This window comes from Passer montanus, unplaced genomic scaffold (assembly GCF_014805655.1).
Source record: "Passer montanus isolate IOZ18808 unplaced genomic scaffold, ASM1480565v1 scaffold18, whole genome shotgun sequence".
NCBI lineage: Eukaryota > Metazoa > Chordata > Aves > Passeriformes > Passeridae > Passer > Passer montanus.
In genome coordinates, this window is record NW_024365381.1 from 13,102,601 (window position 1) to 13,127,646 (window position 25,046).

A 25,046-nucleotide genomic window follows, 5' to 3' on the forward strand; every position below is an offset into this window, starting at 1 on the left:
AAGTTGGCTGGTGCAGAGCCAGGCAATTGCACTGAAGCTTTGCTGGCTCTTTTCAGCTTAACATCTGCCTGAGCTCTTCTTGCAGGCACTGACCAAAACCCGTCAAAGACTCCAGCCAGTTATTTCAAGTCTCTTGCCTTGCCCAAAGTCCTGACCTCAAGCAAATACCACCCTCTCCTCCTCCTTCTTTCTCGCTAAAAAAATTAATGTAAATAAACCTTTGTCACGCTCTGTGAGAACTCATCAGACTGAGGAAATATCTGCTTCAAAGACTATTTGATTGTACTGGAGTTGGGTTATTTGATTGGACTCTTGTTTCAAACTACAAGTCCCCATAGAAAGACAAAAGACTGTAATGAACAGTGAGATACAGTCTTCTTCCCAAGCTGATCAGTCATGGACATAAAAATGAGTAACCAAATTGAATACAAAACTTTCCAACTTCTAAGTCTTAGTGATATGCACTCATTAGTCAGAAGTAGAATTTCTGAAAGCCTGGACTCACTATACATATTCCAATTAAAGGCAGCACTTGCTTCTTTTGGCTTGACATATTCACACATTCCCTTCTCGTGGTCTGACAGCAAATTTCACCAGCCTCTCTTGTTGCCACCAAAGTGACATCACATTCCCTCCTGGGCTGTGTCAGCACTGGTCATGAACAACAGTTAATGCACTCCAGAACCAGACCTCAGCTCCAACCCTTCCCCTGGCCACGTGCATTGTGACAGGCTGTGAGGTGGGACAGGAGGGACTTGAGGTTTTCTCATGGAAGGAGCCAAGGCCTGACCTGACTTCATATTCAATGGCCCAAGCAAATTAAGGGCCTACCTTACTCTCTTTTGGAATTAAGACCTATGACAGTTCAAGACTCCTGCTATCCTGCTGGACTGACCCAGCTTGGTCTGGGGGAGTAACCAGCCAGGAAACCCAGCATCTGTCACCTTGTAGGGATCTGGGATGCTCCTGGAGCTGTCTATTTTTCATTAACTGCACAACTCCTGCTTTTTTGCATCACTCTACTTCCAGCCTCTATTTTTGGAATGGCTTCTTTGCCTTATTTTTTCTTTTCAGCCATGCTGTGCTGTGCCTGCTCCCTAATCAGCATTAGCTAGTCTTCCATTATCAGCTGGCAATGATCCATCATGCTCCTCCATCTCAAAAATTGCCCTTGCACCAAAACACCATAAACACCTTGGAAGAGACAAAGCCACTCCTCTCACCCCTGCCTCTGGAGTGGGGGATATGCAGAAACCAATGGCAAGTGACCACCTTGATGCTCCACCTTGGCTTGTGACAGCTCCCATCCGCAGCTATCCTGAGGCAGAGTGCTTACACCATGGAGCAGGAGCTCAGGAGATGAATATTTCCAAAGAACAGGAAAAGCTGTTATGGGTCATTTACTCTGGCTTCCCCCACAAGCCTGGGAACATCCACCCATTATCCCTGACATATTCCCAGTAACTATGCTCAAACCTGCAGCAGCCACAGCAGCAGGCAGCACTGGCTCCTGGCACACAGACTAATGCCAGGCTGTGTCTGCTGGGGGACTTGGGGAGTTCACTGCTGGTCCTGCAACCCTACACTCGTGGCAGGGCATCCTCAAGTAAAGGAGCAGTTTTCACCCATCCCTGCAGTACATGGGGCATGTACCAGTTCAGACACACAGTGCCTCTGGCACTGAGCTCTGCCAGGGACAAATCTGCTCTGGCCAGGTCTCCCCTTCCTTCCACAAGTCCTCCCCTAGCCTGACAGTCTCTGACAGCCTCCAGCAATGAGTGCAGCCCAAGCCTTGCCTCCCATCCTGCTCACAGAGAGTGCACTCCTGCATACGCTCGCTCGCATGCTCACTCTCCTTTCTTTCTGTCCTTCTTCAAGGCACTCAGGCTTTCTTTCTGCCTCACACACCCTTTCATGCTCCACTTCCTCCCTCTGCCACAGATCCCTTTGCCCTCCGGGGGATCCACACTGCTTCCCCAGCACAGTGCAGGCAGCCAGTCCCCCTCCCTCTGACATACTCCTACAAACTTGCTGAACCCATCTACAAGGCTTTAATATTCATAAAAGTCAACCTTAGTCTAAAGAAAATGTGCTTGATGACGAAAGTATTTACATTGCAAATCACTTTTAATAGCCCTCTGGTAGTCAGCCTGGTGATAAATGCTAATCCATCTATCAGCTCAAAACCAAAATAAACCCAGCTCAGAAGGGGAGAGCCAGAGAGAGAAAAAGCAGCTGGCAACAGTGAGAAAAGCTCAGGTCTCTGGACCATCACTGCCACAGGAGACGGGTGTGAAGGCTCCGCTCAGCAGTTGGTGAGAGGAGTGAAGTGCCCCAAAAGGAGCAGAGGCAGCTGCTCTACCTGCTCTTGGCCAAGCAAGGAGACACCCTTCACTCACTGGAGTGGATCTGGCACTGCCTGGCAGGACAGAGCTCTCTAAATGCCAGGGCAGTAACTCAGACTCCCTGCCCATGCCCAGGGCTGCAGGCAACACGGTGATGCCACCTGTGGGTGGGCTTTTGCCCTGTGTGTGCTGCTGGGTGAAACACAGCCATAAGGGATGTGGATCTTTCCCCTGGATCAGTGCCATCCCTGTGGGGGATGGAAGAAGGGACAGCACCTCATGGTTACTTGCCTCTATCCTAATAAATTGCCTAAGGGCATGGGATGGCACATTTGTAAATGGGCTGAGAACTGTTTAAAAGGTCTGAAATAAATATTGCTTTCAGGCCACATTTGCCTGGAGCCTCCCACACCTGTTCTCTCCACTGAGGAGGGACAGGATCATCTGTACACAAGCCCTCTTCCATCAGTACAATCCCCAGAAGAACAGCTCTTTCCCTCATTCCAGCTGTCCCCAGGGCACGTCAGGAACAAACAGCCCCAGCCACGATTCCTTGTGGGAGTACTCACGGGTGCAAGGTGAGCCAGATCTCAGACCATGCTGGGACGGAGTCACACTGCAGGGAGCAGGGCGGGAGCACTTGCAGGGCCAAGGAGAAGCAGGTTTGCTGCAGCCTTCCTGAGAGAGAAGGTGACCGAAGGCACCCAGCCATGCACTGCTGCCTCAGCCAGGCCCCCAGCAGTCATCCAGAGCCACATCCTCCCATGCCTCATGGCCTGCCTTAACTGGAGACAGAGGGGGAAACACCAATACAGAAGCTGCATGAAGCACATCACTTGGTGCTCAGCTGTTTCCCAGCCTCCCCGGTTGCTTGCAGAGACAAGGTAATGAAAGATTCTTTCATTATTCGGAAAATGTCGTTTTTAGCACCAGTGAAGGATGCCAGAGCCACAGCCCCAGGGAGGGAGTGACTCTGTTCAGCCATGGAGCAGGTGTAGCCCCTGTGGCACCTGAGACCCCCACTCGCCCTGGGGTCCGTGGCAGGGCACAGCCAGGAAAGCAAGGTACAGACACTCTGGCCCATGCAGGGAAGCAGGTGGGCATGGAAGAGCAGTGACTGGTGCAGAAAGCCATCCTGCCACGCCTGGCTCATCCGCAGCCATGCAATTCACACCAGTCCACAGGCCCGTGAGCAGGCCTGAAATGCCAGGGAAGCACCAGACAGCTGTGCTCTCAGCCTGGCCACAAATATCAGTGCCTTAAATCAAGCGAGGGGATATGGCAGGTGACACACACATCTGTCACCTGAGGCTACCCTTGGAAAGCTGCCTGTTGGGCACTGCCAGGCGCTTGAGCTCAGCTAAAGGCAGGAGGGCAGCTGCAGCCTGAGCCTGATGCAGCACCTCTGAGAGAGTTGAACACAGCAGCCTGCACCCAGCCTGCTGTGCTGCAATCTCTTCAGTCAATAATCATCTGCTTTTTGTGTTTTAAAAAATTGCTGCTGCTCTTTTAAGCTTGCACTCAGTTTTGTAACATTCGCCATATAGGCATGACTTCAAATACTTCAATGCAATTGTTTTGTTGTAGTCCCCACTCTTGCAACTCTTACTTGTTTTCTGGGTAATGGAAGGGAGAAAGTGCTTCTGAATTACTTCTTTTATATCTATTATTAAAAAAATCAGAAAAAATAAAAGAAAAAAATTAGGAAAATAACAAGAGGAATGTAAGCTTGTGCTGTTCTCCTGCCATTTCCCACATGACACAGAAGAGAGCACATCTTCCCTGTGGCTGCTGAGCCCAGGGGCTGGGTCTGGCCCATGGAGCCAGGCAGTGAGGGAACTCTGTGCCTGCCTGTGGTCACCGCGGGCTCCCCAGGGCCCTGTCCCACACAGCTTGCTGCCCAGCCATCAGAGAAAAAGCAACCAAGGGCTCAAGCCCTTTAACAGATTGGTGTAATCAGTTAATTTTCCAGTTCACTACTTTGTTAATTCATGAATTCACTAACCCACCATGTTTACCCACACAGCAGTTGCCTCGCTGGCAGTGTGAGCCCAGGCTCCTCCCCAGCATGGCACAGAGCCCCACCAGCCCCGTGGCAGTGCCAGAGCCCCCCTGGCACCGAAGGCTTTTGGGGCCAGCCGCCCTCCTGGCAGCTTCCAGCTCAGGTGATCCATGCAAACTTTTCTGCTGGGTTCTGCAGGACATGCCAGCAGCTGTTGCAGAGGTGCAGGAGAGGATGGCCACAGGAAACTCTGGTCCCTGGACTACAGCGGTTGGAGCCTCTCACCCTGGCAAACCTCCACAGAGCTGAGACCACCTTCAGCACATGCAGCCATCCTGGAGGAGAAACTCATCCCAAATGAGGAGACAAGCCCCAGTCCCACATGGGCACTGAGGCACTCAGCCCAGCCTCCCGCTGGCCTTGCCATCCTCCCTGCACTGGGGCACTGAGGCAAGCCCAAACCTCTCTGGGGCTTCCCTGCAGCCCCCCAGGACTCTCCAGGGCAGGGGCACAGAGCCAGCAGCCCTGCGGTGCAATTGCCCTGCCATCAGGCTTGCTTCACCGAGCAGCTTGGCAGAGCTGCCTTCTAAAACACATGCAGCCTAATAAATGCACTCCCTGTTTTAAATGTATCTTCTAAAAAAGAGCATTTCCCTCGGTTTGAGGTAATCAGTGGCACTGCTGGGGGACAAAGAGCTCTATGTGTGTGCATCTCACCTCAGGCAGCTCAGCTCTGATCCTCACATGGACAGAATCTGTGCTCCCCACGGGCACATTTACCTCACACAGAGGCCCCACTGAAGTTAATGCTACCTACTGTGTCCTTCACAGGGAAGGAAACCAAGAGGAACACAGCAAGCGTGCAAAATCCACAGCAGGTGAAAAAGAGTCAGCAGTTCCTGGGTAAAGAAAGCGTTTAGTGCAGCCAGAAGGAAGCAGATCCTTGCTTTCCCAAGAACGATGCTGTCCCCACCCTGCATCTCCCTGTGCCTGACAGGACCTGGCCCTGCCGTGGGGGGAAGGCACAAGGCCATGGGTCACTTGTCCTCATCCAGTGGGCATCGAGTGTGTTGTTGGGCAGCCCCCAGCACTGACAGCTCCCCCACAGGACACTGTCCCTCCTCTCAGCCTTTTCCCCAGCCTCTGCCCACTGAAGTTTACCCTGGGCAGAAGAGCCCACGGTGGGCTGGCCACGGGTACAGAACTGCCATGCACTGCAGGGATGAAGGCAGCCTGCTGCCACTGGGGTTTTGCATTCACCCCACAGGTCTGTACCCCCACACCCAGCCCCAGCGCTCACCAAGGAGGCTTCACCACCCCAAAGCAAGCCAAAAACATGGATAAAAGTATTTTGTTATGGCAAGAGGCCGTATCTCAAGGCAGAGCCAGGGACAGAGGAGGCTCGAGGCTGCAGGATGCAAGAGCTCTGTTCTCTGATGGCCAGGCTAATAACACTGTATTAAATTACAAGCCTGGGTTCAGTTGTGGTTGTTTTGTTTTTGTTGGGTTTTTTGTAAGCTGTCTGTTCAGATTTATCAGCGTAATTCCTGATACTGCCTTGTCGGACATCATTACGATAATCTCACTACTGTGTCTGCCAGGGAATTGGGAGGGAGCAGGAGGCGGCTGCAGAGCAGGGCAGTGCTGGGGCCTGGGCTGCCTGCAAGGCACAGCCCCAGGGCCACCCACCCCAGAGCTGGGGACCCTGGGGAAGCTGGAGGCACAAGCCCCCTCAACAGGACTCTAAAGTCAAAGAGAGCAAGCTCACACTGAGGGACAAGGGAGCCAGTCTCCAGCCAGACAGGTCACCATCCCTCCAACAATCTCAGTGAGAGGAAGAGCCTCAATTAACTCCCAGGAAAAGGGGAGGGGGCACACAGAAAAACCTGGAGGATGTGGGCAAGTTGGAAACGAGCAGCCTCTGTTTTGGCAGTGATCCCTCCCCTTAATTCACAGTAATTTAATCATTAATTTAAACAAGGTTTCTCAGGGCAGAGAGCACAAGAGGAAGAAGGCAGGAGGCTGCTAGCCCAGCTCTATCCCTCCATCCTTCCATGCTGCAGCCCTTCTCTGCTCTGTGGGTGCTCCCTTGCACACACACAGGTGTACACACTCATGCACACACAGAGCCTTCCTGTCTTCCCCACGGCCAGGCCTGCTGTGCTCCACCTTGGCACAGGTCCTGTGCCAGCCCCCAGCCAGGGATTCGGCTGGCAAGCCGGGCCAGGCAGGCAGCAAAGTGCTTCTTCCTGGGGACCTGGCTCTGAGATGCTCACCTGAGGCAGGGGGATGCTCCAATGCAGCACTGCAACTCCTCAGCAGCTGCAGCAGGGTCTGCAGCTTTCCCTCCCAGCAGCTAGAGTAGTCTGGGCTGAAGAGCTGTCTGGGGCAGGGATTTGGAGCTTTGGGATATTTTGGGCATGACAAAGAGCAAAGATGCCCCTGAGAGCCTTTTCACCCACGAGACATCCCCCTCTCCACTGGGCTGGGCCTGAGGGAGCCACAGGTGGGAGGCAGGTAATCACATCAGCAAAACAGATAAAACCCCAGCCCAGCCTGCAGTTTTCATTAATGAAAATGAGCCTGTGATGGGAGGTAATTTCCAGCCCCTGGGTGATTGGGCTGGAGGATGGAGCTGCAGATAGGGATGAGTCCAGGCAGCCAGGGAAAGTCAGAGCCCAGTCAGATGCAGTCAGGGACCAGAGCCACTTCCAAGAGGGGATTGGGTACATTCCCTTGAAACCTGGAATGTGAGGAGAGGAGCTGTCAACACCTCCAGAGAGCAAGTGCTTCCAATTCCTCGCTGGAGATGCAATGCTACCAGCCACTGTCCCTTAGGGGGGAACTGGCTGAGGTCACCACAGGAGCAGGGGGACCTTCAGACCCCATTTCACAGCACTCCTGTCCCCACAGTCTGGCTGCACCTTTCCCAGATGCTGGTCCATGCAGCTCCTTGGTTGAGCCACCCTTATCCAGCTCCTCCAGACTCCCTCCATGCACCCACCAAGGCAGTTGCTCACACCAGCACTGCTCTCCCCCAGCTCTTGTGGTGTGCCAGCATCCCCCAATACTGCTGAGAAGTGGGATGGCAGGCATTTCCACAGCATGATATAAAAAATAGGATCCCCTCTTGCTACTGTAAAGTGGGGAAGATCTATATTAGTTTTCAGAGCTGAGTGAGAGCAACATATTTTGAGGGTGAATGTTCTTCTCAGGAATATCACACTCTGATGAGCTGAATTAATTCATACTCATTTGAGTGTCTGACCCTAAATAGGTTGTATGACTGAAATTTAAAGAAGCATTGTTGTAGTGATAGTATTTCAAAAGAGGAAAGTAAGCAGCTGTAGTCTTATTTGTTTGAAAGGTAAAACTATTTTATGAAAATTTACTTTTCCCACCCATTCAGGGCCTGAGACCTGGCCTGGAAACCTTGCAGCATCCCCGGCATAGAAGTCAAGATTTCTCTCACATTAGCTGTGGAGCAGGATCTCATCAGCCTCGTGAGGAAGGCTGCATGAGAACCTTGCAGCACACAGCCTGTCCAGAGAGTGCAAGCAAAGCAAAGCAAAGCAGTGCTTAATAAATTTCCTTCAAATAGCTGAAGATGCCAGCAGGAAGGAACAATCTTTTGGGGCTGCAAAGAGTTCGCACTAAACCAGTGGGGCTGTAAGCAGGGTCAGGGCAGTTGGAGAGATAAACCCCATGCTCCTGCCAGGCTCAAAGGGCTTTTCCAGTTGTGTCCCAAAGGATGGGACCTGTTGCATCTCCAACCATCCCTACAGCAGTAGCTGCCAACCAGAACCAGCCCACAGCTGCCATGCAAAACCCCCCCTGGTCCCTCAGCTGGGCCAGCCTTCCCACACTGGGCCACAGGTCACAGTCCCTCCATGCATCCATCACCTCCCCAATGAATTGAGGCAGATGTGTCGCTGGCCAAAGCGTTACTGCCAGCCCCAAGCTGGCAGGCTTCAAATAGCTGTGCACTGTGATACAAATTGTACTTTGATGAGGTACATTAGGCCATCTGGACAGCCTTAAACAGCCTTGATGAAGACAGAGCAAGGGCTGCTCGAGGTGGGAGGAACCCCAGCAGTTTCAGGGCTGTTTGCTGCTCCTTAAGCTAACATTTGTGCAGCCAGTGGGGCTGGGGCTGGCAGCATTGAGGAGTTCCACGTAGGGTGGGTCTGCCCAAAGGCAGAGCTTCAAGTGACCAGTGAGTGACCCCACGGGGGATGGATCTAAATCCTGGCAAGCATCAAGGACACCCCACTCCCATTAGTCCCATTACCTTTGTGGGAAGCAGTGCTCCTAGGAAGGAAAGCCCGTGCTCACTAGCGAGCATAAGATAAATAATGTTCCAGAGGGGGAGGAAAACAAAATGCAGGAAATGGTTGCTAGAGAAAATCACTTAGGCAGGGGTAAGAGCCAAAGGGCAGGGAAGGAAACAGGGGCCAGGAGCCTGAAGAAACCAGGAGAAAGGTGGTGTCCTCGTCCTGCTGAGCCCTGCAGAACAGACAGCACCGAGAAAGGGAGCAGCACGTGGGACCTGGATGGGAATTCTGCTCACTGGCAGTTTTCTGACTGCTGGTGTCCCTGAGCTGGCTCTTTTGTGGCACCTGGAATCCTGGTGGAGTTTTAGCTGAGCAATTTCTCAAGTTTGATTTCCAAAGTAACTTGCAGGGAATGAGCCCAGTCCCTGTGCAGGACAGGCCCCAGTGGTGTGCGGTGCCCTGACCTTTGCCTGGCTGCTGGTGCAGTCCTGTCTCTGCTGTGACCCACATTCTGCCTCCCCAAACACACGGCCTTGCACCAGCTGCATTAAACCCACAGAGCACTGCATAGGGCTAATTTCCGATCAGGCTGTCAGGAGGAATTATGTCAAATACCTTACAGGAGCCTAAGCATATTATGCCAACACAGCTACCTTTGTCAACCAAATCTGAGATCTCATCAAAAAAGCAATGCTGGGCTTAGCCACCCTCAGCGCCTCTGGAGCCAGCCCATGTCCAGGGCTCCTCCTGGGTCACTGCACCCTGAGTGCCGAGCACTCAGCCTGGGGCTGCAGCTCTGCGGGAGCAGCCCCAGCCCCCGCCAAGAGCCAGCGCAGCTTGCGTGACACCGAAATAAAGAGCTCGTGGAGCAAGATCTTCACTCCCACGTTGTGGGTGGGAAAGGCTGGGTGCAGGGCAGCATCTTGCGCTCGGTTACTGCTGCTTTTGCATGCTCAGCTCTTGTCCTCCTTGACTGGGACCTGCGGCCCAGGTGCTCCCTATGCCTGAAGAAACCTTGTCCTTCTAAGTTATCACTTGTCCTTGCCAGTCACACTAGGTATCAGAGCCCTAAAGCTGCTGTTCAATGGCTGTGTTTGTCCCCCCCCCAGCAATGCAGCAGGACCAGCCTCAGTCCCTCCCTAAATAATTGTTTTAATTAGCATTTCCTTTGATGTAGGTGATTAACAGAGGGCTGCTGGCACGGCTTCCATGGGAACTTTTGCAGTGGGCAGGCAGAGAAGTACAACCCTCTGTACTGCTGTAGCACTTAAATGTTTTAGTATCAACCTCCCCAGCAGGAGCCAGTCAGTCTTCATTAGCCCCTCGGAGCCTTTTCTAATTTTGCCAGAGGCTGGAGGGGGAAGGATTTTATGGCCCCTGCCCAAGCGAGGACTCCTGGGTGGGATATGGCCCTGTTTGGCTGGATGAGCAAATGCAGAGGTAATGACCCCCAGGGAAAGGGCAGAGCCACAACCACAACACCCTGGGGGAGTGTGACAAGAACCCAGGGGAAGGAAAGAAGCTGGGCTTGGGTACCAGCCAGCAAAGGGCTCTCAGCACGCCTGGTCAGCTGCCAGCAACCACACTTACTCATCCCCCATCCCCAACGTCTGCAGTGAAAACAGATAATCTGCAAATTAAAGTTTCCCTGCAGTGGGGTGGCAGTGCCCCACGCTGTGCTGGAGAAGGGACTGGAGTCCATCTGCCATTAGAGCCAGCTCCTGATCCTATCTGGCTATTACAGTATTATTGAACTGGGGATTGAGGGACAGGCTTTAATAGCGGTGATGGTATCAGGGGTACAGCATTAAACTCCAGGAAAAGGCCACGAAGATGAGCCTAAGAAATAGAAAGAACAAAGCCTAAATTACCACATCTCATGTCTGCTGTTTACCCCAGTCTCTGTGAAGCTGAAGAGCTCCTAGCTGAAGAGCTAGGAGCTCAGAGGGTAAGGGTGAAAGGCCAGGGAGCTTCGGGTGTTTCCTGAGCTTGGAAAGAGCAGGGACTCCAATGTCCAACTCCACCAGCCAAGCTGAAGCAGGGCAGGATGCAAGCACAGGAAGACAAACCTCAGCAGCTGCCAAAATCCATGTGCCTGCCTGAAGCTCAGTGGCTGGCACAGCTGAAGTCAAGGCTCAGTGGGGTGACACAGACCAGCTGCACCTCTCCCTATACACACGGGTCCAGTTTCAGCAACAGGTCCTCCTGGAGACTTCTGTGTCTGGCTGCCTTTTCCAGTGGTGGCATTTGCTCCCTGCTGCGCTCACATCTCCCACTGCTCACATTTTGCCTGTCCTCCTGAGTTATTTCAGCTGCTTGCTTGGGACCCCCAGTCCCTCCCCTGTGGCACCACCGAGCTGGAGGAGCCAGGCCTGCATTGGTAGGCAAGATCCTGGCACAGAAGGTGGATGCTTGGAGAGCAAGCAGCAGCATATTGATTTTCAGATGAGAGGCAAAGGGGAAGCCCCACAGTGTCCTCTCTGGGATGCTGGCTCCTGGCAGAAAGAGCTGATGCCCCAGGCCAGCATCCTGGGGGAGACAGCTTGATCCCTGCCAGCTCCTACCCGTGCCACATGCCATCAGCAACTGCTCGAAAGGCAAAACAAAGAGGAGCCGAGGGAGCTCACTGGGAGCAGATGAGAGGCACTTCTGCTCGACACGCTGTGGGCAAAACAAATCCTCGTGCACGGAGCTGTGTGGGCTGCCCGCCTGCTCCCGCAGCAGGAGCCGGGCAGGAGGGGGAGGCCCTGCTCCTGGGGGTGAGGGGAGAAAGACATGGCATTAATTGGCTGGCAGAGAGGCAGCTGGACAGACTGCTCTGCCTTCCAGCTCCCTCGTGTGCTGAGGACCCCCTCCACACAGAAGTGGTAATGGCATGACATTTATGCACTGCACACCGAGATCCCAGTTAGTGGTGGATGGCTCTCATGCTGCACACTTTAATTAATTTGCCTTTTCCTGTTGAAAAATAACTTCTCTGACAGATTAGGATTGAGCAGAGAGGGCCACTACTCCCTAGCCAGCAGCCTGAGCAGCATCTGGAGGTACCAGTTATGGGGCTTGGCTTCAGCATCAGTAGTAATGGGACAGACTCCCCACACACCCATCTGTGACCAAGTCCCTGCCTCTCCTTCCTGCCCAGCACATCTCCTCGTGGTCACATACAGCACCACCCAGCTACAAGGTCACCCCACAGCAGCCACGTGTGGGGTGGCACTTCTGGGGGGGTCAAACAGAAGCACTTGGAGATGAAGCAACAGATAAGCCAAGGAGTGAGGGCAGAAAACCCAGGACTCACAGGAACAAGCAGGCATCACCACTTCACTGCACCACCTGCCAGTGCTTCAGCAACCTTCTCTGAGATCCCAGGTCTCCCTCCAGGCAGTGCTCACCCTCTGGTGTGGTCCAGGCCCAGGAATGCTGGAGCATTCACTGGTTGCAGCAGCACCCATGCAGGTTTCCATCTGTGAAGGATTCATACAAAAAGTCCCCTTCCAGCACGGAAGCTCCAACCACTACACCTCCTCCCACTGCCCCAGGTTTCTGGCACATTCTCCCTTCCTAGCTAACCTAAATAATCTTGTATCATCAGCTGTTCCCCTCCTCTTTCAGCTCATTAGGGCTTTTAGAGAACACTGGCTCCTACTGAACCTGACCAGCCCACCATTAACCTCATTGCATGCCAAGAAATGGCTCTTACTTTTGACTCCAATTCCCACAGCTTCTACCTCCAGGAGGACTCTACCCCTCACCCTTGAGGTGACTAAGTTTCTTTAATAGCCTCTTGTGAGGGACTTTATCAAAAGAGCCTTTTGAAAGCTAAATAAAATTCCCTGCACTGTATTTTTCCTTTCCCCAGGATTTTGTTAGCACATTTAAAGGCTCCTGACAGTCTATGGCTGAGAAAAGCTTTCACTTTTTAAGATTATTTCCTGCTCCTACGCAGCAAAGCTCTCACTTTGCCTCCTAAATTGGGCCAGCAAGCATGCATAGCTCTGGTTTGGTTTCCTGAAGCAGCTCTTGTTGAATTTCCATGCTGCTCCTGGCATTGCATTTGCCTCAGTGCTGCATTGTCACACTGCACTGAGCAATCCCATGGCCTGCTGTTCTATGCAGGGCTCCAGGCCTCAGGTCACCACAGATTCAGGGGTGTTGCTTGAGGATACACTTGGATCAGCCCTGCCTGAAACAACTGAGGAAAACTGCTGGGCTGGAGCAAGGTAGTCCAAAGCAGATAAAGACTTCTGTCTCACAAGAAGCATGGGAGGCAAAATAAATAAGTTGGGCTGGGTGTGGGTGAGCCCATTGCCTAAGTGGACCCAATTTTCCCTCCAGTCCCCTCCTCTTCTCACCCATTCACCCACGTAGCTCCATCAGGTCTCAGGCAGGGATAATCTGAGCTTTCCTAGGTCTGAAACTCAAAAGAAAAACATTGCTCTCTGTACACATAAGCCCATCACCACTGAGGGCACCTGCTCAGTTGTGTAGCAACAGAAGGTCATCTAAAAAGGCATGTCCAAGGCAGCAGCAGAAGATTAAGCCTGTCCACAGCCTGAAGCCTGCAGGAACACAGGCTGCAGTCAGGCTCAACTGAGAGCAGCCTTTTGCCCAGAGCGGCCTGCTCTGACCAGGCCTCCACTCTTACCTCATCAGGAGGAGCATCCCCTTCAAGTCTTGAATGGAAAAGTGCTTTAGAGCTTCAGAGATGTCCCATATGTCAATGGCAGACAGTGGCTGTGGATTGCTCTGGCTCCCACTGGAGCTCACCCCTGCTCTGCCAGAGTTTCCAGTGGGTCTCCCCTGGACCAAGGGGAAGGCATCAGCAGAGCAGCCTTCAGGCTCTGCACAGCAGCCTGGCCAGAGCGCCCAGCAACAGGGCACACCAGGCTTTGAGAGTCTGCCAGCACCACAGTGAGGCAGCCCAGAAGACACTTCAACTGAGATGGAAATTTTTCTGTATAGCTTGGCTCATTCTGAAAATGGATATCTATAAATGCTCTGCAACACATCTACCAAGAATGGCCTCAAGATTCTTCCAGGAATCATGCAGGGAGAGGGAAGAAGTGATGTCAGGCTGAGCTGAAGCATTTTTTTTCCAGGTTCTGTTTCAGTTTGTTTTCAAGCAGAGCAATAAACAGCTCTGTCTAGACCTGCACTGCCTTGTCTGTCCATCTGAGACATAGCTCTTCTGGCTCCCAACTGCCAGCACATCCTCAGGCCCCTCCACAGTAAGGCAAAACAGGGATGCATGAAACGTTCCTTGCCACACAAGGGAATCACATTTTTCAGGCTGCTCTCCTGTCAGATCAGGGATGTGGTTGGCTTGGGGCAGGTTTTAGAGCCTCATTAACACTCAGCAATGAGGCCTGGCAGCAGCTGATTTGATTTAAGGTTCATCTCCAGGCTGTGATTTAAGGGAAGATTTGCTTAATGTTCTCTAACAGACTCTTCTGACTGGGAGCTTGAGTGCTGCCTAATGACAGACTTATTTATTGTAATGTCTTAGCAGCAGAGAATCTAGAGGAGCTGGGCAGGAGCACAGCAGCTGCTGGCAGGTGCTCAGACAGCACTGGAAACATCCCTCACACCACAGTGGTAAGAGAGGAGTGTGCATTCCTCTGTCCAGAACAGCCAGGTACTGCAACCCTCTTCTGCATCAAAGGGTCAGCAAGACACACCACTCTCTGCTTGCCCAAGATGTTCAGAGCTGCACCTCTACACACCTTTTTATGCAGGGTAGGTGAAAGGCTCTTCTGTCTCCTTACTGCAGTACTTGAATGATGGGAAATGCAGAGGTGCCTGCTCATCTCCAGACTGGTTAAAATGCGATTGGCAAGCGAGACTCCCAAATGCACCTCCTTGTTTCCCAGTTTTGGACTTTCAACTCACAGGCTGAGTCTGCTTTCCTCTGGGAAAGGGGGTGGTCATCATCTGACATTTGCATGCTGCCTAGAGCTTCTGAGATGGATGTATCTATCCCCAAGGCCAAAGACAGAGACAACCATCACACAAATGAAGACAGGAGGTCAAGCAAGGGTTTGTCATATTTTAATGACATTGATCTTTGGTGTTTCCCTCGTCAGCACTCACACTCTCCCCGTACTTCCTCCATAAGCCTGCTAGGGATGGAGAGTTACAAACGAAAAGGAAAATCACATTTGAGACTAAAAACAAAGTATCAGAGCCTTGACTTCTCCACTAGAAACTACATGTACAAGGTCAAGATTTCACATGCAACACCTTACATCACAGACCCATACCTCACACCCTGGCCTGGAGCTGAAAAGAGACTTCCTGCCCCCTGTCAAGGATGTGCAGCTCAGTCCTGGCAACATGAAACCACTGGGGTGGCTCATTCAGGTTAATATTGGCACAGCTTAGAACACCCTTGTGAACTGCATCCTGACTAGAGAGCAGTAGCCCTTGTCCCTCTACCCATCCATATGGCATCTCTGCTTCGGTTCCTGCCAAGTCCTAAACTAACTCTAAAAAGGAAAGATTCCACCTGTGAGCATATCCTGAGCCATGCATGTTCTGGTGAAGCCCAGTTCTTCCCAGAAAAGACCACAGCATAGGCAGGAGTGGTCTCAGAACACCACACCCTGGGAGAGCAGTGCTGTGCTATGGAGAGGGACTGTGGCCTGGAAGACTCCTCCACTCCAGCAACGGAGCTGGAGCATCACGCCTGGGTTTGCCCAGTACTGCCTGTCTCCAGAAGGATGCTGCAGGCCCCCTTCCCTTTCTTCGCTCTATGATCAGCTCCGTGGGTATAAAAGGGCAGGAAAAAGGAAAGGAAAAAGGTTTTACAAAGGATGACATACCAAGTTGCAGGGCTTAGCTCAGGGGATGCCATGGGGCTTCAAAATTTGGCTGATGTGCAGCAAGTGTGGTTTGTATTCCTGTTAACTCCTCAGCAGTGGGAATGTTGGAAGTTAAGTATGCTTTCTTTCCCATGGCTTCCCTTGTAATTCTTATCCCTTCCCCCCCATCACCCAGGATAGAGAAGCCCTCTGAACCACCAGCATCCTGTTAGAGCCACCCATCCCTGCTCTTCCAGCTCCTGGCCAGCTGTGAGGTACAGGTCTCTGCTGAGCAGTACAAGGGTAGCACCAACACACAATTCAATCTCTACCTGTTCCGCGACTCCCCACTGGTGCTGTCATTACTATAGAAGTTGGTGCTGTCAGGAAGATGGTTATTGTTAGTTAGGTCACTGTACTCAATTGGTCCCTCGGTGTCCATGGAGGACTGGGCCTGCTCTGGCAGATCCAGGTCACCAGCGCTTTGTCCTGCACTCCCACTAGGGGCTGTCCGCGGGCTCAGGCCACGCTCCGGCAGCTGCACGGACTCCGACAGGATCCGTCCCTCCAGCTCTGTGCCCAGCTGCTGAGAGGTGGACTGCTGTGCCGACGTGCCCTCAGCTCCAGTGGGCTCCGTGCCAGTCTGAGAGCTGCGGTGGATCCGGTGGCTCACAATGATGTTGTTGCCAAAGCCGCCCATGGACGCCATGGTGGTGCTCTGCTCCCGCTGAACCACGGCAGTCATGCCACCTTCTGCCATCAGCCTTTGAATCCTGCTCAGGGCATCCTCCCCACTGGCCCCATATTCTGGACCTTCACCTGCAAAAGAAAGCAGAAGCAACTCTGGTGCACAAGGCAAACTACAACAAAACAAAGCACGCTGAGTAGTTGCATCATGCAGTGTGCGTGTGCTGGGACAGAAGATAGGTTCCATTCCAGACAGAGCCCAGTATTTTATTTCCATAACTTTCCACTTGGTTAAACAAAGGCACTGAATTCTGTCAAGAAAATCTTGGTCACTTCCACAGGTAACCCTCACAGACTTGCATGTCCAAGCCTTGGAAAAGCAGCTCTTATCTAGCCATAAAGATGGGGGAAAGCGTAGTAGTCAAAGAGTCAGGCTGCTTTATCACAGCTGTAGAGACAATCCTGCCAGCCTCATGGGGACAGGAACAGAAACCTCAGTTTGCACTGCAATAAACCAAACAGTTCACCATGGTGTTAAAGAACCCCATGGCTTTTCCTACTTCACCTGTTTGAGAAGCAGGCAGATGACACACTGGCAATGTCCCTGGTGTCAGTCTAGGGACGACATAAGAAGCAGGCCAACAGCAGACAGCAGCTACAGAACATGATCTTCCACATTAGCTATGATCAAGCTACCAGTCAAGCTCCCCTTGACTGATACCTTTCGAGGAATACCAAAAAAACTTTCTCAAGATCTATAGTCTTTGTCTACTCTTATCCCTGAGGCTTCCCTTTGTAGTCAGGCTGTAGTGAGCCCTGGGAAAACCATTGTCAGATACCTTGGTTGCTCAAGATTACTTCAGGAGAACAAACTCTCACCAAAGAACTGTCCATGTAGGAGATTAAATCACCAGGACAGGGAAGTTCATTCCAGTTCAGTTTCTCAACATCCTCCTTTTGCTACAAACCCTACCCGGAGCATTTGGGGAGAACAATCTGTAATAATAAACTGCTAGAAACATTCCACAGTGGGATCTTGCCGATTCTTATTAAAGAAATAAATCTCACTCCCACCTCTATGAAACTATCACAGTGCTGATTTGAGGAGAAAGCCGTGAGCTCTCCTGGCACCAAGGAAATGAACACAAATGTCAACAAGGCTAGATGTAGGGAGGAGTTAAAACACAATAAAAAACAAAATGCCACACTGACTAGGAAAACAAAAACACTTGGGGCCGTGGAGTTTAATATCTTTATCCATGATTTGGATGAGGGGATTCTAGTGCACCTTCAGTAAGTTCACAGCTGACAGTAAGTTGGTTGGGAGTGTTGATGTGCTGAAGGGTAGAAAAGGTCTGAGGAGGGATCTGGACAGGATGGGTCAAGAGCAAAGACCAATTGCGTGAGGTTCAACAAGGTGCCCTTGAGTCACAACAGTCCCAGGTGGCACTACAGGCTGGGGAAAGGGGGTTTGGGAAGCTGCTCAGCAGAAAAGGACCTGTGGGTGCTGGTCAACAGTGGCTGAGCATGATCCAGTGTGTGTCCAGGTGGCCAAGAAAGCCAATGGCAAAATGGCCTGCATCAGCAACAGTGTGGCCAGCAGGATCAGGGCAGTGATTGTCTCCCTGCACTCAGCAGTAGTGAGGCCATGCCTTGAACCTCGTGCCCAGTTTTGGGCCACTCACAACAAGAAAGATCATGGAGGTACTGGAGCACATCCAGAGAAAGGCAATGATGCTGGTGAAGGGTCTGGAGCACTCGTCATAAGAAGAGCAGCTGAGGGAGCTGGGGTTGTTTAACCTGGAGAAAAGCAGGCTCAGGGGAAACCTCATCACTCCCTACAACTACCTGAAGGGTGGTGCAGCCAACATCTTCTCCCAGTTAACTAGCAACAGGATAACAGGAAATGGTCTCAAGATGCACCAGGGGAGGTTCATTAGGAAGAATTTTTTTTCACTGAGACAGTGGTTACTCATTTTAACTACCTAGGGAAGTGGTGGAGTCACAATTCCTGGAACTATTCAAGAAATGACTGGACATGGCAATTAGTGCTATAGTTTAGTTACACTGTGGTGTTCAGTCAAAGGTTGGACCTGATGATCTTGGAGGTGTTCTCCATCCTAAATGATTGGATGATCATGTATCCAGCACAAGAGCTAAGATACTCAGCAAAGTCTGCACCATGCCACTTGAGAGATGCCACGCAGTCAGTCAGTGACAGCTTATTCCCTTTTCTCATGGGCTCAGTGGTACTTTCATCAAGCACTGCCAGCGTTCCCCACCACAGGACAAAGTTAATTTCATCCTCAAGTAAGTCTGCTAACATACTGCCCTCCTGCAGAAATATTATGGACATCAAGGGCAAATTTACATCTCACCAGTAGTGTAAGTAGATTCCTGCTAGGAATGCAGTAAATGCTATATGTACTATACCTAGCCCCTTGATTAGAGCATCAGTGGGACCATAGAGACACCTGTAACCACATGAGAATTTGCAGCACAGCCTAAGAGAAGTGAGCAAGAATAGCCCCTGGACAGAGCCTGACCCACAACTCTACCAGAGAAATCCTATTCAGGATGTGGCTGATGTATTAATTAGGATGTGGCTGATGCATGAACTAGGAACTTGGCTTATCAGTACAAAGACTGAGGACAGAGGCAGCTATTATACTGGAAAACTCCAGTGTGAAAAACATGCATTCCAAGGGATATTGAAACATTAATTATGAGCAGAACTAAGTGGAAGGTTTGAGAAGCATGGCTTTGGATTCAGTCATCACTTCCTTCTCAGGCCATAGTCATACTTCATTACCAACCATCTGGCCAGGGTGGAGAGGAAGCTTAAGAAAGCCAAGATTTGCAACCTGGTCTAGAGCCATGCCAGAGAGGCCTATCTACAGAACTCCTGAAACAGCAGGTACCATGCCCCTGACAGATCACTTACTATAAACCAGTCCAGTACAGAAGCACTAGAACAGCAAAACAGCAAGGACTCCCAGCCAGCCAATGCTCCTCAGCATCACAAACATGTGCTTCACCACAGCACCCCTTGCTTTTCCCTACCCCTAAATTACCACATGCCATGGCTGAATTTCCAGTTGAGGCATCTGCTTGCTCAGAAGACAGGCAAGGGCTGATGGCACAGCAGGAACCAGCACGGCGTGAGCCTTCAGATACCAGAGATACCGCAATGTTGGAAATTCCCAGCCCATCAAGAGCCAGAAGTGAGCCTCACCATTCAAGCAGCCAACAAACACCTCTGCTTTGGGGACTGTCCTCTTTTCCTCTCTCAGGTTTCAACGATGACTTTGGCTGTTCAGAGCAAAGCTTGCTGTGCCATTTGCCTTGAGCTGAGCTACAGCACAGATTCACACACAGCCCGTTTCTACTGCCTGGTGACTCCCACACACATTCTTTCACCAGGCTGCCAATGCAGACTACATTAGTATTCAGAGCAAGTGAAATAAGCTGACTTCCATTTGGTGAAGGTTCAGGGTGGGCACACAGGCACTTACCCAAAACAACAGCAATGCTGTAAACCACACACGTATCAGCTTGCTGCAGTGCTGTGCTCCTACAAATGTTTCCTACTGTAACCAAAGTGACCTTTCCAGAGGTCCAAACTCCCATCTAGTCCAAACACAGAACAAAACACTACTCTTGAGAGCAATTATCCCAAAGACCAGAGGATTTCTGTCAATGTAGCTGTCTCAAACATTTAACTAAATATTCCCTAGCTAATGCATCTGTTTTAAAAAGTCCTCTATGCTACTCCAGCAAGACAAGAATTTGACACAGAAAACTACACAGGCAAAACATCTTGCATAAGCTGGGCATAAGGCAGGGTATTTCCACTTCTAAAGGAAGTGTACTCTGAAGTACTTATAGGCAGTACAACTTGTTTATCTCTGGGCATGAATGGCACGCTCCTGATGAAATGCAAAGTCCACAGAAGCAAAGATGAGATCAGACTTCCCTGTATCTGTACAATATACTGACATTGCTCTTGAATTTTCTTCTGTTTTCAACATTCCTCTTTCTAAAACCAGCAGTAGTTAGGAATCATGTTTGCAAACAAAGCTTCAAAATTAGAACAGTAAGCACTGCAGAGATATCTAAGTCTTTGGAGAACATGAAATAATAGCTCTGAGGTGTGAGCTGCCCCACTAATTCAGATGCTCAAAGATAAAAATACCAGCATTTTTACATTAATTCACCCCTTGCATAAGAATAGAAAAGGGAGGGGCACATCACAGTATAACCAACTATGAATAATTATATCTCCCTTAATGCCACAATAATTACTTTTCTTTCCAACCAAGCCCAGAAACATGTTCACACTTCCTTTCTTAGGTAGTTAATCCAAACAACTCCACAGAACTCAGAAAAAAAATACAACTGCTTTAACTTGAAAGAATTTTCTTAGTAATATCTCACCTTGGCTATTCATATGAGTGAAACTTACTTTTGTAAAGAGAGTTTAAAAGTAGCCCACATAATTTAATCCCAAGAGACCCAAGTACTTGGAGTAGATCACGCTGTAAAGGCTTGCATAGGTACATACTTCTAGAACTTAAGTCTTTTTTTTAGGTAGTGGTTTTCAGAGGATTTTAAAGAGAAACCAAAATTTACAGTTCTATAGGACATATGACACAGATTTTACAGATGGATGGGCAGATGAAAGGCTAAGAAGTCTACCCACGTTTCTACTTGGACAATGAAAAGCAGATCTGGAAGCTGATCCCTGGTGTCCCAGTTCCCATTTCCACACTAACTACACAAAAGTCACATCACATCTGACAACAGCATTGCAAGAACGTGTTCAGCTAACATAAAACAACATGTTTCTTCTTGTTAGCATTCATGAGGCTCAGCTGGGGACAAAGTATTCCTGCCCAAGCAGCCCCTTGACACGTGTTCCTAATGTCTCAGATTAAATAAGTTACATCACATGCAGGCACACTGATTGCTTCTAAGTGCTCCTCAGGCATCCTCAGGATGCTTTGCTTATATCAGGAAAGTTTTACTTGCATGCACTGTTTTTTCACTCCCAACAGTTTGAACAGACTGACTCTCACAAACCCAAGCCTTCATTTTACAGCCCTTTTCCGTCTCAAATGTATCTGCTGCAACCTCTGAAAGCAGTTGGAACTAATGGAAATTTATACTGGCTGGTGATAAACACTTCAACCCAACAAGTTAAAAGCTGTATATGGCATGACAGCATATGTTGCTTCCCCAAAGACAGGCAAAGTAGCAATCCAGTGACAGCAAATATTCGGATGGCTACAATTTCAGCAACTCATGCATGTGCCTACTTGCACAACAAGCACTGAGCTAGCTACCTGAATTTTAACCCTGCAAGACAATGCAGATGGTAGGAAATCAGATGACAATTGCTTTTCAGTTATTTGTTGTTGGTTTTTTTTTTCGTCTTTAAAAACTGGATTACCTGAAAGACAGGTAATCTCTCAACAGCCAGGAGACAGACGGGCCCACTATCAAACAAGTATTCTGCAGCTCTGCAGAGGTCCCTCTCCCTCAGCCTGCAGCAGCTTTGGCACACTTGTAGACCCTGCAGTTATTGCCCCTTGCACTGTATTCCAAAGATGCAACAGCCTGAACAAGTGGGAGCCACAGACTGACATAGTCTGGAGCAGGAATTACGATTTTTAAAGATTAAAACTTTGGGCCACTATATCTCATTAGGAATTTTTGTTGGGTTTTAAGTGAGATTCAATCTGCCAGCTGAATACAGATCCCACTCCCATCATGCCTGTCTATTTGCAAGGAAAACATAGTATAACGCCCAACAGATTGTTTCTAATTAAGGGTGCCTCAAAGTTACAACTCTATCACTATTTCCACTATGTCTGTCAGCTTAAAAGAAAATAGGAGACAGCTCAAACACTGTTTTAAGCATTTTTTGGTACCTCTCCTAGTTTTCTCTCAACTCTAACTACCTTTCCTTTATGTGTGGTGTGGGAGCAGAGTTCACAAGTCCGCTATTAACTGTTGCAAAACAGAAAGATTCAGACATTAGAGGGATTCACTTCTAATAAAGTCATCATATGCTCATTCCTCCAAAGGAGGTAGAAAGATAATCAGAGCAGCAAAGTCCCCGCAGAGCTTTGCATGAGAAAAGGAAACTATTTATACCCACACAGAACTTAATTAGATTTCTGATGCAATTCTGCATACTCTTTTTTCTGTACAGTAAGCACATATCTGCAAGAAATGCCCTGAGGCAGAATTCCCCACAACAGCAGGGCTGACAGGACAGAGGACAAAAGCCCACTCTCAGGGTAGCATTAGTATTTTTTTTTTTAACCTTTTTTTTCAGTTGGTTGGTCAGTTGGTCAATTAGTTGGGGCTTTTTCGCCCCTTGTGGCAGGGTGATAACTAAACCACTTTACATTACTCAGAATCAAACTTGATTTATCCATTCTGCTGCTGATAATGCTGGTAAGCCTTTACATAGTGATTTCCATCTTCAAAGCCCCATACAAAACACTAATTAATCTCCACAGCCCCTGGTGTGCTGTACTATGGGAAGATTAATTCCCATTTAGTAGATGATTAATAATTTGCCCTGGGTCACACCCCAAGTTACTGGTAGCACATTTCTCACATTTCTTCTCTCTTTTTTTTTTTTTTTGTCTTTTTGCCCCTGACATCTAGATCATGCCATTAGGAAACACAGTTTCCCTTCCAACAGGCAGAGTTACAGCACATACAGCGGGCAGATTAGCCATCTGAAGAGCACCACAGCACCTAGTCTTGCCTGCTGGAACACTGGATGTGCATCACAAGAGTTGATGATGCTAGGAAAATGGCTTATACTCCTTTTCTTCCAAATGTTATATGTTTTTCTTCTTTGTAGAGATATCCTGCCAAGGCACTGGTAAAGAACAGCCCTTTCCCCATCTCATTAACAGTCTAGTTAATACCCATGATCTAGATCTGGAAATTGAAAAGTTGGAAAGAACAAGATAAAGAAACTGTCATATGATTGCAGAACAGCAGGAGAGAGAAGCAGTGTTGGAGAACTCTCCTAGTTTAACTGACTCCAAAAGCCTGCAGCATCAGCCATCATGGCCTTGATCAAGAAGGTCTCACACTGTATCATGTTCTCAGTCTATGTTCCACATTCAGTGGAAGAACCAGTTCCCATGAGTTCAGCATTTGTCCAGACAGTCTGTGTTCCAGTCTCATTCACACACCATCAATTGTACTAACCTTGCAGAGAGGTTAATCTCAGCTCTGCTGAGATAAGCAGACGGAAACCCCAGCGGGCAGGAATTTCCCACTTAACTTTGTACAGAAGAGCTGAGATCGGAGAAACACAAAGCCATATCACACATGCTGGATACTACACAGCAGAAACTGTGGAAGAGTCACACACCAAAACGTAACTTTCAGAATTTTAGAGAACAAGCAGGCATACAGGCACACAAAGGCATGTTGTGGGCTGCTTCCCGAAGCCAAGGAGGTTTATCATGAACCAACAACTTCAAAACTGCCTCCTTGATTTTCTCTTGTCTTTCCCATGTATATACTGCCCAATCCCTACCTAGCCAAGCCTTCAGAGCTGAATGAAAGCACAATGTTACAGTATTGAGACAAGAAACTTGAATAAATCAATGTTTTCAACAGATTAGTGACTTTGTACAGGAATTGCACAGTAGTTGTTTCCAGCTCCTTACATGTTGGTAAGTTTTCCTGGACTGCTAACCACTACAGACATTTTTGTATAGCTGAACTGGGCGCTCATCACATACCTCATCAATCAAACTAAACATAGTGAGAAGTGATTTACAGTATTTTATTTTGTATGAAAATACTGAACTTGTGAAGCCTGCAGACCTTTTGCATAAGTTGGAGGATCAAGCTGAACTCTAACACAGAGGCAGAAAGGATAACTCTCTGTAACTTGCAGCCTTACTGATGGTTAGGAGATCAGGAGATGTGTGAGGAATGAAGGCAGTACAGTTGATTCTACAAAGACACAATGATCTGAAGAAGAATGAAATTTCCTTATTCAAAGCATGTGAAAAAGACAACTTTTCTATTCATATGGTCAGAGATTCACTCTCTGATCTTCTATGCCTGGCTACAGGCAAATCAGGCAGGAGAAATCTTTGTTGAAGAGATAAAAGGAGTATCCAAATGCACTGACAGGATGTGGACCATATGTGGTGATCTCCTACCTTCACCAGTCCCTGCAGAGGCGGATTCCTGCTCCTGTACCTCCCTCTCTGTCTGAGTCTCGGCATTCTGCAGCTGAGGCGCCAAGGTCTGGGTACCCTGCGACGTCACAGACGTGGGGGGATTTCGGGGTTGTAGGCCTATGGCATTCATCAGGCCCATGTCCCTGTCTGTCCTCCACGTAGCTCTGCTGGTTCTGAAAAGAGAGAAAAACAACTAAGTCCAGGATCACTGAAGGCAACACGCCCAAGCAAGACTGAAACATGAAAGTGATGCTCTTCTCTTCTGCTTTCACTCCAACCAGGTGCCTGCTTGCCACTATGAGGATAGGGATGGAAGGAATTGTGACCTGCACTTATTTACACACACCGGTCTCTTGAGTTTCAAGCCAATGGAGTCTTAGAGTCCACTCACCCTTCCACAGGAGCAGCATGTCTTACAGGCACAGAGAGATATCCCTGCAGCATCATTAAGCCTGCAGAACAACCAACCGTCTTGGAGTCACTGTGTTGAGGAGGCAGCACAACATGCAGTGCAGAAGGACAAACACACACACAACCTTCTGCACAGCAGGGCAGTTTTAACTCCCATGGATGTAGCCTGTATCCTTTCCCTCCTCTGGACTTCCTAGTTTGTCAGCGTCGCACATGAATGCACTCCAGCAGGCATTTCTGCCCATTCCAGTCAGACAAGGGAAATCCTGTGTTCTCAAAAGCAAACAACAGGAACC

At 49.5% G+C, this 25,046-nt stretch overlaps 1 protein-coding gene across 3 annotated transcripts in view; it reads right to left on the reverse strand.

Moving 5' to 3' along the window:
* Window positions 1-14,647: 14,647 nt before the first annotated feature.
* The window catches only part of AMBRA1 (autophagy and beclin 1 regulator 1), a 117,096-nt gene continuing 106,697 nt past the window's right edge, over window positions 14,648-25,046 (reverse strand). For all 3 annotated transcript variants that reach the window (XM_039705069.1, XM_039705070.1, XM_039705071.1), the window contains 2 exons: window positions 24,319-24,512; window positions 14,648-16,240 (listed from right to left, as the gene is read on the reverse strand). In XM_039705069.1, the coding sequence (XP_039561003.1) occupies window positions 15,750-16,240; window positions 24,319-24,512 (685 nt within the window). In that variant the 3' untranslated portion in view covers window positions 14,648-15,749. The remainder of the gene's footprint in view (window positions 16,241-24,318; window positions 24,513-25,046) is intronic.